Genomic DNA, 17,019 nt, shown 5'->3' with positions numbered 1-17,019 from the left:
CAAATATGAGGGTGGTAGAACCAGTGATGCCCGCGATGCGTATTCTTGTAAGGATAGACATTGAATGCGTAACATGTTCACTGTGTCACACCGCTATGTACTCAGTACTGGAAAACATAATGTAAGCAATGTGCAAAAATGGGTGGAGTTTTCCCGGGATGTCGGTGTGGCAAAAAGTAGCCAAACCTACCTACTATGATGTCCTATGTCAAGTTTCAGAAACTGCTAGGATGAAACAATTTCCTTCATTACGGAAATAATCTTGAGCATAACACAGACATTCAAAAGCTTGTCAATGCGAAAAAGAGTGATTTGCAGTCAAAATAAAAAAATGACCTAACGGGGCACGGGCCCGGGGGAAATTATTCACGTGGGGAAAAATTCATTGTGATTGTGTGGGAGACAAGTGAGCACTTTAAACGATCACGGTTCTATAAGCAGCATGGTCAGGGTCAGGGGTGGACAAACGTGCCGAGTTGGGGTAGCACAGGCGCAGTAAATCTCCCGCCGCCCTAGCGGTGACCAAGGCCATATAACCGCGGTGACCTTGACCTCCGCCGTCTGTTGCGGCTCCGAAGCCAAGCCGGCGTGCGAATTGGGAAAGCTCGTGCTACCCCAACTCGGCACTATTATCCGCTCCTGGTCAGGGTAATGCAGTTACTGAAAATTCAAAATTTCGCTTCAAAAGATAGGACAGTGGGGAGCACGCGACCAAGGCTATAGAACTCCTACGCGAACTCGATTGCAAAATGGTCCAATGACGTCATCCTGTATCACGTGCTGAGCAAAGCAGTCAGACTTGAAAAAGTGTAACCTTGCTCAAAGATTGCGTTATATTTTTGCGTCTTTTGTGTGTGTGTGGGGCGTGAAGTGGAAATTGATTGCTGTTTTTGTACTTTGAACGGCTTAACAGCCTTTATATTGGCAATTACATTAATCTATAATGTTCCTTCATAGCTAGAAATATGTGGAAATCATAGAAGTTACGAAATATTCGTTCCAGCCTTGTATTCTCTAATTCATTGTGGTGAGTTCGCATGTTTTTCTATTTATGCGCCTTTTTCTGGATCAAATAAAATTTGAAATTACTTTGGAGCAGTCCAATTTTAGTCCTCTGATTTTTGCTTTAGCCATAATCACATCAAGTTGGATCGACTTTCTAATAATTTGCATTATTTGGAATGCTCACTTTGATCTGCGAAACTTGGACTCACCTGTACGGTGAAGATAAAAACATAATCAAACCTGACCTTACCCTACCTTCTGACCTACAACATTGAACCCACCAACCTACAACCTGCAAATAATAACTAACATTCAACCTACCAACCTAAAACCTACAATCTTCGGTATTAGTATATATTAGGTTCGGTATTAGTATATATTAGGTCCGAGTGGACAATTGTGACGCTGTTGATACAAATATGTAACAGCAAGAATTTTAGGTTTAGGTTAGGTTGTAGGTTTGTAGGTTTTAGGTTTTAGGTTGGTAGGTTTGTAGGTTTTAGGTTGTTAGGTTGTAGGTTTGTAGGTTGTAGGTTGGTAGGTAAATAGGTAAGGTTAGGTCCGGTTTGATTATGTTTTTCTTTTATTTCCAGGACATATAAGTCGGCCCCCGGTCAACAGACATGGTAGCCCAAATCTAGTCGGATATGAAAATTCTTCTAAATCCATAGACTTTAATGCTAAATTGACTATATTTGAGAGGGTTTTATGAAGATACATGACCAGATACAGAAAAAAGCGAGATGCTATCTTGTAAATTAAATCGTCTACTATCTGCGACTTTCGAAGTGTTTTTCAATCTGAGGTACAGAAATCGTGTTCCCAAGAGACTGAAAGTAGCCATGCTTTACATTAGACCCAATGGCAAAAATTCGGAGTCTGACGAAATTGGCCATTTTTACGTCTGATTTATGAAAAGTCAAGACAGGATATATAAAAACCCGAGATGCTATTAGGTGGGAAATTTCATTGTCCATTACTGCTTTTTGAAGTGTTTTTTTATCTGAGACCGGCAAATCGTGTTCCCAAGAGACTGAAAGTAACCCTGTTCTACAGCAAGACAACGGCAGAATTCTAATATTTGATGGAAGATATTTTAGGTGATAATAACCTTACTACTAACTACAATGCTTCATTGGAAAGCTCAACACTGGCACTATCATCGGTCTTTGCATTGCTTTTTCACAGAACAACAAGAAATAACGTTTTGAAGCCTTTGAATATTGACTTACTTTTCATCGACGGGCTCGATCCCCATCACCACCAACAACTTTCCGGGAAGTCAGGATTTTGCAGATATTTAAGCAGAATTGCAGAGCTGTGTTAATACTACGGCACTTAAATACACATTTTAAGAAAACTGCTTTTTTTCTTAGCATGAGTTAGGTCTCAGAAACAGCAACATGTCAATATAATGAGGAAAAATAAGTGCAAATGATCACGCAAGAGAGTATCCTTAGCTCCCTAGCAACCACCTAGCAACGTAAGGCAAAATAGTAAACAACTCCTATTGATATCAGGTACTCAGCCTTGGAAGCACACTAGACGGTCACCATACTGGGCTTCATACTGAATTTTGCATACCAGAATGGATGTTTCCAACTAAAATTATTTTTTCGCGAAATTTATCTTTGTTGCTCTACTATTTTTTGTAAAACCGAGATATACAAACTTCATGATATCAAAAATAATATTGTGATAATGAAAACCGCCATATAAAAGAAGATAATTGCTGAGATCATGCCTACTAAACTTGGTCCTACCCCCTAATTCAATATACCCTGATATAAGTATCATTTTTGGATTCAGGATGTCAAATAATGTAAGAATATGAAAACTTTATCTTTTAACAGTCACTCGGACTTAATGTATACTTTTACCCAATCTTCAACCTACAACCTAGGTACCAACCTACAATGTGCCAACTTATCAGCCATATTTCATCTACACATATACCCAACCTACAACCTACCTCACAAACCTACAACCTAAAACCTGCAGTGCCCAGTGTGTCCAAAATCGTAATGTTGCGGGGAAATCCACCCATAATGAAAAGCATAATGACATCCTAAAAATATAAATAAAAACATCCACACGGCAGTCACGACTTATAATAACAACCTCGAACCCAAACGTCTGGGAGCAAGAGAAACACAAACCTCGCAAACTCTGACAACACGACAAGACAACCATTCGAATAACCAAAATGATAAAATATATGACCCGACTTAAAAACTTCATTTATCATCCCGAATATCAGAATGCCCTCAATGTTCAGTTTCTACATCATTTTCTCGTGACATGTATAAAACAGTGCTTAAAAAGGGTCGAAGTCAAATTTTATGAAAATAACGACATCCTTTCCGGCCATTTTTTTCTACATCCTCCCCCTAACGTAAAATGAATTTAGCCACACTGGCAGTGCCTCTCCTTGGCTAGAACACCTTCATGTGACATCTGCTCTACTAATGCTCAATTTTCTCATTCTTGTCCACCCTGACCCATTCTGTTGAAGACCATACTGTGATGGAACATATTTGTAGTAAAATGCTTTATCAAATCCATCATTCATGTTTCAGTATATTTCAGACTTTGCTGACAGCCAGCACTGCTCACTTTATCCCTTCATGACCTTTTTGCAGTTTGGGGTTATTGTTTGCAGGATCATATGCAATAAATGTAAATTTGCTTACCTAATTAGATGCTGCCCCCTAGCCAGGGTTTTGATGGAATTGGGCCAGCTGCACTGTTCAAGGTCAGTGTAGTATTATTTTGTGATTGATGTTAACTGACTACTTAGATAGGTGCTGGTCTGGTCACCATGTCTGCAGTCTGTGGCTGGTGCAGGTCGTGTCTGGTAAATCTATTTATTTCACCAAATTTCTGTCATCAATTACATATGGAGGAAGAAATGCCATTTCAAAGACAAGAATATGACATCTAGTTACTGTTGTTATCAACAGAACATGCAAAGCCCATTTCAGCTCCAGTTCCTCAGTCAACATGGAAAATAGGGAAATGTGTGCTGCTCAGTAGCTTGCTTGAATCTTATTGGAGTTAATGAACACCCTATCTCATTAAAGAAGCTTAAATTCATGCTGCTAACACAACTATGTTTTAGCTTTGATTTTGTATATCACATAGCTAGAAATCAGGGATGCGGAGCCGTGGAAATTTCAGACGGGTCCGGCTCCGGCTCCGGCTCCGGAGAAAAAAATCGGCTCCGGCTCCGGCTCCGGGTGAAATGTCATGGCGGCTCCGGCTCCGGCTCCGAGTAAAATGATCCGGCTCCGGCGGCTCCGGCTCCGGCGGCTCCGGCTCTGGCTTCTACTCAGTACATCCCCTATGCGATCAATTAAATACGGGTGGAAGAAAAAACGCGATGGGATTGGTACACGTTGCTTCTGTATTTGTATAACAAGGCTATTTTGAATACCACATTGTTTTACGCCTTCTGCTGTCAAACCGAACTAGGTAAATAATTGTTTCCTCTTAAGAAAAGGAGCCGGAGTCGCCCCTTTTTTTGGCGGCTCCGGCTCCGGCTCCGGGCTATATTGTTTCACGGCTCCGGCTCCGGCTCCGGCTCCGGGCAAAATATGCCGGCTCCGGCGGCTCCGGCTCCGGCTCCGGCTCCGGCTCCGCATCCCTGCTAGAAATTCATAATACTGAATAAATTGTGTTAACAATAAAGGACTGGACTTGACTGCAGGACTTTTAGGGAAAGACATGTCTTCAGCTTGCTCCTTAGGCTCACAATAAATGTGGGATGTGAGCAGGGAGCAAAGTCCCAATTGAGCTAGCACTCCATAAACACTAATCAGCATACAGTAAGGCTACATGTAAGCTGGCACAACCCTGCATTGTCCTCCTGATTGTTATAAGAATCACTGGGCTCACCCTGTCTGCTCACTTTCGCCTCACCTGTCCAGCTGGGTCTTGGGGACTGAGTTCTAACCTCACTCTAGACCTCTCACCCTACCACCTGACTTTCACCACCTGACTCTCACCACTGTACCCGCCCCAGCTGATCTCTCACTCGTCTCTCACCCCACCCCTACGTCCCACGTCTGCAGGTGGCATGCACAATCCGCTGGACATGGCGCGCTCTGGCGAGCCGCCGTCCCGCAAGCGGCGCGCCCTGCCGCGGTTCTCCCTGCAGCGGCTGCTGTTTGGGTCTCCGAGGAAGCGCCGCTCTGCCCGCTCGGCGTCCAGGTCCAGCGGCAACGGTAAGCTGGGGGACGGTAACGGTGAGGTGATACTCTGGGAACGGGTCGTGGCGAGTTATTGGGACTGGGAAACGGTGGTCCGTGTTGGTACTGGGTAACAGTGAGATAGGGTGCTGGGTAACAGCTGGTGGGACTGGGCAACAGTGAGCTGGGAGACTGGGCCACTGTAACTCAGTGAGACTGGGCTGTGGTGAGCATTGTATTTGTTTTCATTTTCAAATTGCGATTGCAAAATCACGCGTGGCCCAGCTCACCGGGCGATATTCAGAAGGTAGATGGCCTTCTGCTATTTACGTTTTACAGCCATCACATGACTATAACAAACGTACGTCTTCTCATGTTTTTGTTTATCTCAGTGGAGCAATCAGTTCTCGTATGGTTTTGACGTACGATTGCATTGTCTTTGTGGTTATATATTTTTGCGTAAACTAGGACGTGGTGTTTCGTCGTATAAACAAGCTTTTAAACCATTTTGTGTGTTTTGCCACCGCCCCCGACCTACGATTATACCCCCCCCCCCCTTCCCAAACTGTCCGTTGTCGCCCCGTGTTGTGACAGTTTACTGTGTGTCTGTGCCCTCAGGTGGCCCAGAACGGGTCGTCTCCCTGGAGAGTCTGGCCGTGGCGGGCCCCTCGCACCTGAGCGCCATGGAAGCGGTCAGTTATTGTGGGGTTTCCAGCGCCAATGACTGGGACGCCCTGGGCTCGATGAAGTCGTCAATTTATTAGCGGTGCCAGTGAATCTATAGTCAGTTACTGGGAGTCATACGTAATAACAAAAGCGGTACAGCTCGTGTCGCGGAAACGACTTTCCTGCTTGCACAGGTCCCTGCCTCCAGCCGACCGTTCTCCGTGTTCCTAGCCGAGTATTGCGCGACTGACGACGGTAATACGACGGTCTGGCGTTTTTCTCGTCACAGGTGTATAGATAGTGTAGTCATCAAAAGCGCGGGCCGTGATTCGTCGCAGGTGCACTGCGCCGCAGCCGTCAGTGTGGGGTTGTATGACGAATTCATCAGCATGTAGCTCTCTGCAGAAACGTATATCAACGGCGGACTCTCGGCCGTGACATGTCATGAGTAACTGTTCCCTCGTGATTGTTATTAGTCAATGTGAACGTGATGTGTTGACTGGTGAGTTTATTGTTATCTTTCTAAGTGTTTGTTGACTTCTTACACGGTCTCTGTCTTCCTGGCAGCTCATTGCGAAAGGTTTAGTAATGTCCTTCGGTATGTCCGGGCACGAACTGGCCTATTGTGCCTATGACCTCCTCTCCTGACCCTCTGACCCCTCCCTCCCCCGGCAGATCGGCGAGGACGTCATGATCGAGTGCCCGGTGTGTCTGGACACCCTGCCGGCCTCCAGTTTCCCGCGGCTCACCTACTGCTCGCACAAGAGCTGCCGCGCCTGTCTCAAACAGTACCTGACCATTGAGATCATGGAGTCGCGGGTGCGCATCATGTGCCCGCAGTGCAGCGAGCCTCTGCACCCCACCGGTGAGAGGGGAGGGGAGAGGGGGCGTACTGCGCAGATGTCGGGCTGCGCCACTCACTGATGATAAATCGATGCGGAGTTTCGGACGTACAAACTCGAGCCGGGTGATGGATTGATGATGGGTTTGCGTGAATGAGAACTGGTTGACTGAAGAGCGTACTGTGGTGGGGTTTTGTTTCTGTTGATATCGTTTTGGTGTTTATTTTGCGTGGAGTTTCGTATTTAGTTCTGGTATACGACAGCGTAGCAAGTCTTGTTGCTCGGCTGCTGTTGCTGAATACCCGACTGTAGCCGACTTTCGACCGAAATCGTTTAATGTTTAACTTTCTGAGAGCTGCCTTTCACCCTGAAGACTTCTGCAAAGCCGTCCCAGCCAAGCCCCGTCTCATCAATCTGAGCGGATATTGAGTTGATACATTTACCCCAATCGGGTGCACGTTACACTCAACTGCAGTGGGCTGCTTTCTGTGCTAGCGATATTGACCAAGCTACTGACAGATAGTTATCATTCTGCTGATAATATATTTATGTGGCTTCTTTGTTGTCCATCCCCAACTTGTTATCGTTCCTTCATTCAGTGCAAATTGATCTCTAGAATTTGTTTATCGCTGATACTCTGAGCTCTGATCTGAATTGATACGTGCTAACGAATTCGATAACTGTGATAGCCGTGATAGGATATTTAGCTTATACCCCCCCCCCTCCACGGCAGATATCAAACACATTGTGATGGACCCGGCGCACTAACTACCCTCTCCTTCCTTTGACAGACATTAAACACATTGTGGAGGACCCGGCGCTGATGAACAAGTACGACGAGTTCATGGTGCGCCGGGCGCTGGCCACGGACGCCGACGCCCGCTGGTGTCCGGCGCCCGACTGCGGGTACGTAACGTACCCCGCCCCCAACCACGGCGCCCTCCTTCCATTATTGTTCTTACTAACTTAGCCGACATAGCTGACGGCTTTTTGTATCCCCATGCCCCCATCTCATGACTAATCCATTGTGACCCTACCTGTCTTTATTAGACCTCATCTGATTCATACCACTTGTTGCACAATACAACCTCATATACTTGCTACCTGACTCCTGCAGATTTCGTGTCACTCTCCGTCTGACTTCTGACTCGATCTGCCCTCTGACCCGTTGTGATCCCATCTGACCTGCTCTGACCCTCCCGTGCCGCAGGTACGCGGTGATCGCGGCCGGCTGCGCCAGCTGCCCGCGCCTCGAGTGCGGCCGGCCTGGCTGCAGCGCCTCGTTCTGTTACCACTGCCAGGCCGAGTGGCACCCGAACCAGACGTGTGACGCGGCGCGTTCCGAGCGGCTGGCGCAGTTCCGACCGAGCGCCGCCGGCGGGCAGCAGTCGCCCACCAGCTCGCTCAGCGGTAAAGACGGGGAGCTGAGAGCAGGGACCGGGGTCACAGACTCGCACACACAGGACAGAGTCGAGGGGTCACATACACGCACAGGACAGAGCGCGGGGAGTGGGGTCCGGAGCAGGGTTGGCAAATTTATGCCAGCAGCCGGTTTAAACCGGTTTAATCCATGGATTAAACCGGCTGGCATAAACTAATTTAAGCCACCCTGGTTTAAACCAGTGTGCACCAACATAATAAATGCCACTTACGTTAACTTGTCGTAACATCACTTGGGTTATACTGCTTCTTCCCTTCAGATTTTCTATCCACACCTTTCAATTATTATACATGCTAAGTTGTAATGTGCTACCGTTTACACAAATATAAAATATTTATACAGAACATTACCTATTTACGAGGGAGATGTCTGTTGCTTAAGCAGTCAGTGACACTAAGCAAATGAATTGGGCCACCATTATAGGCTTCAAAGTTCATGAAAAAACAATACCAAGTGTGATTAGGGACACCTTTATGCCAAGAAAACAACATGCACTACCTGGAAACAAAAACACAAACCATAGGAACATTCCAAAAGATTTACAAATGATGAGTTGTTACAATTATTTCCTGTGCAATTTAAATGAAAATCCAGGTAATCATACAAAGGGTGATACCATGATAAATAATAATTTTGTGTTTTTCTAGTGTTACTGGCCGAGGCCCCAGACGATTGGTCAGAATACATACATGTAAGATAAAGTGAGACTTTCAACTGGTAAACCGAATGTTAAGACTAGAATGTGCTTATGCCCTATACTTACTTTGTTTCTTAGCTTAGTTACCTACTGACCAGATTATCAACATAATCACATGCCAAAATGTCGACATAATACCAAATTACACGGTACTGACTTCCTGCATCCTGTACAGTCAGTCACCAACGAGTACACCGACCCACAGGATAAGTTATAGTAGATGTTTGGACTGAAGGTGGTTTTTATTAATTTAAGCCGGTTTAAACCGGTTTAAGCCGGTTTTAACCGGTTTAAACCGGTTTAAACCACTGGCTGGTATAAATTCAATTTAAGCCGGCTTTTACCCAACCCTGGTCCGGAGAATAGCGTCCTATCAGCTCACAGTTGAGTGGTACGGATGCGGGTGAGTTTAGAGGGCGGGGTGCGGATTGGAGTTACAGACTTGCACAATGCACAGGCGAGCTGCAGAGGAGTCATATACCCATACAGGCCATATCGAGGGGAAAGGTTGGACTGGCTGGTAGCACAGCCGTCCATCAGCCCGGTAAGCGGCACGGACGGGCAGAGGCGGGGGAGATGGCCGAGTGGGAGCCACGTTCACATCATAGGACAGATTAGAGGAAAGGAAAGGGACCGGGATCACAGCACGGGGCAGACCACAGGGCGTAATGGGTGCCTTTGGAGATGCGGTCCGAAAAGGAGGCAAATTAGCGTGTCATAAGACCTAGAATGAGAGCTCCTGAAGTGGGTGAAGTATTCATGACTACGGCAGTCGTCATGATGTTATATTTATATGCCACTGAGCACACCATGCCCTTCGCCTGTCCCCGCCCTGACTGTCCCTTCCCGCCGTCCGGCAGGCGACAACATCAAGAACTGTCCGCGCTGTCGGATAGTGATTGTGAAGATGGACGACGGTTCGTGTAACCACATGACGTGCGGTCTGTGCGGCGCGGAGTTCTGCTGGCTCTGCATGCAGGAGATCTCGGACCTGCACTACCTCAGGTGGGCGCCGGTGACGCCAGGCCCCCGGGAGGGGAGGGAGGGGAAGGATGGGGTGGAGGGGAGTGAGCCAGAGGTGTCATGGGGGTGCAATGGAGGGATAGCATCACTTCTCATGGGACGAATGATAGCGATTTTTGACGCTTGTCATGTCCAATGCAGTGGAATGACCTTTCTGTTGATGTCTCAAGGACGGTCACACACATCCCCCTGCCGTGACTCACTGGCCGGGACTTGCCTTGACCTGCCCCGCCCTGAACTGACCCTGACCGGAGCCGACCCGTCTGCCCGCCAGTCCGTCCGGCTGCACGTTCTGGGGCAAGAAGCCGTGGAGCCGGAAGAAGAAGATCCTCTGGCAGCTGGGCACGCTGGTGGGCGCCCCGGTGGGCGTCGCTCTGCTGGCCGGGATCGCCGTGCCCGCCATGATCATCGGTAGGTGGGGACGCACGCAGGGATGCGTTCGCCCACAGACTCACATTGAAGGGATGTGGACGCATGCATGCACGCAATCTGATATATTCGCACACAATCGCACACCAATTAGTTAGGGGCTTTGTAGTGTGGCTGACTAGGGATTTAGGGGATCACTCGCTAGGCATAGTGAGGAAAGCAGGGACAGAACTTAAGACAGCTGGCTGGCAGTTGAATTGAATGGAAAGAAGTGCAATCGGAGAAGGCTGTGATTGATGGGCGTTGGTGGTGGTATGTTTGGGGGAGGGGTGAAGATAGACAAGTTATAACACTCAGCTGATTAGTCTGCTTCAAAGTCAGATTTTCTAGTGGATGGAGAGGGTCGCAGTTGCGTTAGGAAATTCAGACTGACGGCCAGAGGCCCAGACAGACGTCGAGCCCTGAGCGAAAAAGTAGCTGACGATCTGAGCCGCCCGTTGGGTGGATAAGACACAAACAACCCGTTTGTTTGAGGGTCAAAACGCCTATCAGACTGTGGCTGAAAGAACAGACGGCGTCAGAGAAACACATTACGGCGTTTGGGAGAGGATGACCGTAATTGATCGGTCTTTTGGTATGGATTAGCGATAAAGTTTGGGGTCTCTAAAGCTCCCTTATCCCTAACATCACGCTAGTCAAGCGATGAGGGCTGTACCTATATGACCGAGCCGAATCCTTCCGTCTTCGCGACCAATGTCCGTCCATCCGTCCATCCATCCGGCCCCCGCCTGTTCCGTCCGCCTGTCCTTCCCTGACCATATTCTGTCCCTCCGTCCATTCGTCCTGTCCCGTCGTCGGCTGTCGTGCCGTGCCGGGGCCGCCGCCGGCGCTAAGTGGTGTAATTGTGGGAGACCGGCCGGTCGCCGGGGTCACGACCCGCCGGTCGCCCAGGTCACGACCGGCCGGCCGCCCAGCTGACCCCGTACTCACGCTCGGCGAACACAAACAGACAGTCCGACCGCCAGCAGCAGTCTTTGTTTGTCCGACTCCGGCCTTTGTCGGTACTGCAGGCTTTGTTCCCGCCGGTCCTGCGACTGTGGAAAATAATTGTTTCGATGAAATGTTTTGTCGGTGGGCGGTTGGGGTGAAAAAGTGTGGAAGTTGGGATTGCATGGTAGTTGGTACCACGAATGCTGCTTAGAAATGTGGAGCTAATTGGCACTGATGAATATAAGTGGACGCTGATGTAGTGACTGCTGAGTGCTGACCAATGCGTTCTAGGGATTAAACCCCAATGCTCACCATGTCAACTTGAAGTGTTGATTGCTTTTAACCGGAACCGTATCTGGCCCGTACTTTTTAACATCAATGTCCCCGTAACAGAAATATTTGTTGTGGTTATCTGACGCTGTCACTTCTAGACAATCATACCTTATCGCTCATGCTTTTTTCATACACCTACCAGGTGAGGTCCATTTCCACCGTTAAATACTGCACAATCGCACTAATCTGGTCACACCCAAAGTCGCACACACTAGCGCGTTCACGCATAATCGCGAGTGTGTCTGGTGTTAACCGTCGCCTCCGTTCACAGGCATCCCGGTCTGGGTCGGAAAGAAGCTCTACGTGCGCTACCGGTCGGGCAACAAGCACCGGCGTAACGCGTTCATCGGAGGTGGCGTGCTTCTGGCGGTGAGTGTGGCCCGCGGCTGGCGGGGGTGACCCGGGGTCAGCGGAGGGGCTCCGGTCACTGCGAGTATGTGTGTGTGACGGGTGGGGGGAGAGGGGGGTGTTACTTATCATGGTGGCACAGCGTGGCTGGTCTTATCTAGACCTCAGCCGAGGTCTAGATAAGACCTCAGAGACCTCAGACCTCTAGACCTCAGCGAGCTTGGTAGAGGACTGCGGTGGACGAAGAGGAGGTGAAATCCATAGGCAACAGGTGTTCCGTGCGTTCGGCTGCAGCCCTCCGGCAGTTATTTCCGACTGGGCGAAACTATGTATGCTGACTGATGAGGGAGGCAGCCTTCCCCGGTGGTTTAGAATGGACGGTGGTGTGGTAGCGGCAGCCTCCCCAGGTCGTTTGGACTGGACGGTGGTGCGGCAGCGGCAGTGACAGCCTCCCCCGTCGCTCTGCCGGTATTACCTCGGCTGCCACCGACAGCCGTCCTATTACAGCAGAGTGGGGCCGCTGCGGCTGACGGCACTAAATGAATTGCCGTCTGAGCCAACACTCACAAGACGTTTAACCCTCGCCCGCACATGCCATTTTCCCATCCTAGAACGCACATGGGGGGGGGGGGTGGTTGCCACCCCCCGCGCCATTTCGTTCCTGTTGGAGATAGAGCTTAGCGGTAAAGACCAAAAAGGTTCTTTGGGAAGAGACAAATCCAACGATACACAGTTTTACCTTCTCAGGTCAGTCATTGACCTTCCAGGTCAGGTCAAACTAAAAAATGTTGCTGTTTTAGGTCACCGTTGGATATCAAGCGCGCTGCTTGTCATATACCGATGACGGTGCCGTTTTCTGGTGCCAAGCCAGCTAGAACCTCTTTGTCACACTACCCGACCAGGTTTTTGCTGCTGAGGTCATCTCAGGTCAAGTTAGGTCAAGGTCAATAATATGTGTTTGTATGTCTGTGTGTGTCTGTGTGTATACTGATGTGTGCACCGATTGTTTATGTGTCCATATTACATGAAATCATGATCTGAGAAGCTTTTACCAAAAATGTAGTCAAAAAATTTCAAAAAAAGTAAATTCAGCTTGCCTAAAACGCAATTATCTCAGATGACCTAGGTTGACCTTGACCCTGACCTTGACCTCTGTACATCGTCGAACAACATGTTTCATAATAGGTGGGAGGTAGGATTGGCATAAAAGGCCGAAATCAAGGTGTTGAAAGCTCACAAGGCCCATAGCCAACGCAAGATGTTGAGAATTGGCCATTTGGGTCATGACATGACCTGAAAAACAAGGTCATATCTCCGAAACCAAAAACCACAGAAACTTGAAATTTTCAGTGGACATCAAGAAAGGATAGAGGAGCAGCTATACGAAAAATCAGCCTTCTAGCTCTAAAAATGTTGAGTGCAGAGCAGAAAGACTACCTGGGGGGGGGGGGTGGCAACCACCCCCCCCCCCCATGTGCGGGCGAGGGTTAAATGGCGACGGACTGCACTGGCAACTGAACTGACCCACGGGACTGACTGGCGACTGAACTGACCCGCGGGACTGACTGGCGACTGAACTGGATCTCACATCGACCGAACAGATTAATCCAGCACTGACCCAGCTCTCAGAACCGGTCCTGACCGGCTGCGTGCGTCTTCGCCTTGCGTGAGATACTGCTGACTACCGAAGGTACTTAGAGCGACAATGATAATGATCGGAGCTGATCGCCGCCACGCTGGCCTATTTGTGGACTGACTGACTGGTGTGCTGTCAGTGCGGGACGATGCTATGGTGCGGAAACGATGGGAAGGGAGCTTCCATCGACTGTACTCGCAGCGCGGCTAGGATGAATGGAATGAAGTAGAATGCAATGTGGTATGAGGTAGGGTTAGAGGAAGTTAGTGGAGGTCATGAAAAGAGTGGAGTCGGAATAACTAAGTATTGCTATTTTAAGTGCACTTCTGCTGGACCGTTTCAGTCAGTTGCATTGCTAGATTCATTTTGTACGGGCAACCAAGCAGGTGGCATTTTGAAATGAATGGAATAAACCGGATGGCGGTGCAGAATCGGCACGCGATCGAGCTAGAACGTCCGTCTGTCCCATTGTTGACTGAAGCGAAACAGACGGCTTAGCCGTTATCGACTATTGACGTGCCGTATCGTTAACGTTCCCTGAGACGGATGCAGTTCAAATTTCGAGGACAGGGTCTGGTGCTTTGATGTTGAATTTGAACTCGAAGCATGCTGATTCAAGGATCCAATCGTGCACGATTCGTTAGAGTACTATAAAGCTCACACTCATCTCGTGCCGATGTTTGGCTCTACTCTTTCGCCGCCCTATAGGCTCCGAACGTTGTGGGCCGTTTCGAAGCCTGAAAGTTTATGTTTTAGCATATATCCTGCATAGTCGTTTCCTGCTTGTTGACCTTTATGGCCAGCGAACATCGTATACTGTGGGTCGTTAATCTCCAGCTCAGTTTGATGGTTTCGTGGTATAAGTTGGATGATGCTATCATTATGGTTATTTGCGGTAAAGGTTAAGATGTTATAATGCTGACGAGAGTTTTGATGATAAGACTCACTGATCCCAGGATATGTTTATTCTTATTTGTCTCGTCGAATGAAAGACCTGCTTGTTGGCTATCATCATGGCAGCAAGTGATCTGTAAATCATCATAAGCATGTGTGATGTTGAGTATTTCGACACAGGTCACTGGACGGGACAAACGTCCAGACCTCCGGGCTCCAAAATCCGGAGTCTTCTTCTAGCGGCTCCTCGCACACCTTCGTCTCTGTCACCATGCCCGTTGATTGTCCATCTCCACCGGCCGGCCGGCGTGTCCATGCGCGCGTGTGTCCGTGTGCCATCGATCTCTCCTGGGACGGATCCCGAGCGGCGCGGCGTACTACCCGGCCGCCCCGAGCCGCCGCCGGCGGCGGTGACGGGGCGACGCGGCGCAGAATCGGCCATCGATCGTCGGTCCCGTCGGTCCCGTCGTCCACCGGCGGCGTCTCGTACAATCCGCGCCGGCCGGCCGCTGACGATACCTGTGGCAGGTGTCGGAGGGAGGGGGGGGGGGGGGTTGCTGAGCAGGAGACTGCCGCTTGTGTGACGTCCTGCGCCGCACAAGGGTTACGTCATCTCTCTCTCTCTCTCTCTCTCTCTCTCTCTCTCTCTCTCTCTCTCTCTCTCTCTCTCTCTCTCTCTCTCTCTCTCTCTCTCTCTCTCTCTCTCTCTCTCTCTCTCTCTCTCTCTCGCTCTCGCTCTCGCTCTCGCTCTCGCTCTCGTTTTCGCTGTGTCTCTGTCTCTGTCTCTCCTGCGCGACGGTGCGTGGACTGGCGTCCGTTGAGGTCGGCGACTGCGGTACGTGCGAGCTGCTCCACCCGGGCGTTTGTTTGACCTTTGGCAGCTACCTTGGCTGAGTCGTCTTTGACGACCAGGGCTGGTCAGGCTGTAAGTGGAACAATTGATTGCAAGAATGACGAAAAAGACGGGATTATTTATAGCTTCGTTGGCTGGAACAAATAATGTTACACATGTTTGTAAACCTTGGTGAATGGACTCTGCACAAAATGTATAGCTTCTTACTGGTCACGACTGGTGACACACGGTAATGTTGACAGGTAGTGCTGGTGATGGTCTGTATTGGTGACGCGGTGATGGTGACTAGTGATGCTGTTGGCCGCAATCAGTCCCAGCACCTCCCAGGGTGACAAATGGTGATGGACCGGGGTGACAGCACCAACAGTGACCGTGGGCGGAGGCGGCCCGGTCGAGCGGGGCCGTCTAATCTGGCCGGCCTATCGATTATCGGAGGTGTGCCTCTTGCCTACCCTACCCCACTCGGGACATGATAAACAAAGCTGAACGGTGGTGATCGTCGGCTTGATTTGCAGAGGTGTGGCGGTGCTGGTTTGAAGCCTTAGTCGAACAGATTGCGACACACCTACGGCTGCCCAAAGAATCGCTACACGATTTTCTGCACAAATTAGGTACATTTCATACATTGTCATAGGGACATCCACTGATAATCCACTGATAAGGGAGTTTGTTGCGCCCAGTGTATTTTGGTCAGCTCACTGGGTCTTCTCTGGTCAGTTGGTCGAGCGGACCGTTTTTGGGACTGGTCAGTGGGTTTGTGTTTGTACTGTCCGGTGTCTCCTTTCGGCACCAATCGATGGATCGTGGTAACCAGACGGGCGCGTCCGCTTGTTACTGATAACCACGGCTACCGCCGCCAGTCATGGCGACACGCATCGATTTAACAGACGTGCTTGGCGGTACTGGTTTCTTGCCAGCGCGCGCGGCTCGTGTGAGCTGCGGGCTGCGTTCCTCTCAGCTCAGATGTGAGACTGGTCTGTCTGTAGAAGCTCTCCGAGCAGTGGGTGGTGGTCGGGTGCCGCTCGGATGGGGCCTCGGTCGGTCGGTCGGTCGGTCGGAAGTGACCGGTGATTGATCCGGCCGCGATGTGAGCGCGCCGATAGACGGGCTGCCGGTCAGATCGGCCGACAGGCAGACCGTCAGACGGCCAGCCGGCCCACAGATAGCCCACAGACCGCTGAGCGGATGGGTCGAGGTCATTCGGTGACCACCTGAGGGATGGGACGGAAGAGCTGAGAGATGCAGACGAAAGGGCTACGGGCGGGCCTGGAGATAGGGACGTAAGGGCCGAGAGGCGAGCCTTGGGGAAGGGACTTCACATTGGGGAGAGAAGCGATAGCTGAGAGACATATCAGGAGAGGGGTGAGTGTTGAGCTGAGCTGAACAAGAAAACAAGAGCTGGGTGGCATGCTGGTAGCTGTCCACAGCGCTGGTTTGCACTGTGGACGAGAAACTGCATGGGCCATGGAGTGGTGGTCTAGCTGTCGTCACGACTGATGCTAGTTTTCACTTTTCACAGTCCTTTTAGGGCTTGGCTTTTACTATATCCTAGCTGTTCAGGATAAGTTCCCTGTTTTGTTTAGTTGTTAAGCTAAAATGCAGTGAACGCTGATGAGCTGCAGACCGGGGCAGTGAGAACCCAAACGTAATCAAACACCGGATGCGAATTTCACACCAGAGTACCCTGTCGCCATCCTTAAAATCCGTGACCACGGCTGTTGCGTGACGGGGT

General features: G+C 49.7%; 1 protein-coding gene across 2 annotated transcripts in view; it reads left to right on the top strand.

The window, feature by feature from the left end:
* Positions 1-853: 853 nt before the first annotated feature.
* The window catches only part of LOC122388388 (E3 ubiquitin-protein ligase RNF19A-like), a 54,562-nt gene continuing 38,396 nt past the window's right edge, over positions 854-17,019 (top strand). For both annotated transcript variants that reach the window (XM_043379428.1, XM_043379427.1), the window contains exons 1-9: positions 854-1,027; positions 5,079-5,231; positions 5,814-5,887; positions 6,537-6,726; positions 7,495-7,609; positions 7,914-8,113; positions 9,702-9,846; positions 10,139-10,275; positions 11,828-11,925. In XM_043379428.1, the coding sequence (XP_043235363.1) occupies positions 5,084-5,231; positions 5,814-5,887; positions 6,537-6,726; positions 7,495-7,609; positions 7,914-8,113; positions 9,702-9,846; positions 10,139-10,275; positions 11,828-11,925 (1,107 nt within the window). In that variant the 5' untranslated portion in view covers positions 854-1,027; positions 5,079-5,083. The remainder of the gene's footprint in view (positions 1,028-5,078; positions 5,232-5,813; positions 5,888-6,536; positions 6,727-7,494; positions 7,610-7,913; positions 8,114-9,701; positions 9,847-10,138; positions 10,276-11,827; positions 11,926-17,019) is intronic.

Source organism: Amphibalanus amphitrite, unplaced genomic scaffold (assembly GCF_019059575.1).
Source record: "Amphibalanus amphitrite isolate SeventyFive unplaced genomic scaffold, NRLGWU_Aamphi_draft 000320F_arrow, whole genome shotgun sequence".
Classification (NCBI taxonomy): Eukaryota; Metazoa; Arthropoda; class Thecostraca; order Balanomorpha; family Balanidae; genus Amphibalanus; species Amphibalanus amphitrite.
The sequence above is the reverse complement of the archived record's forward strand: the minus strand, read 5'-3'. Positions and strand labels throughout refer to the sequence as shown.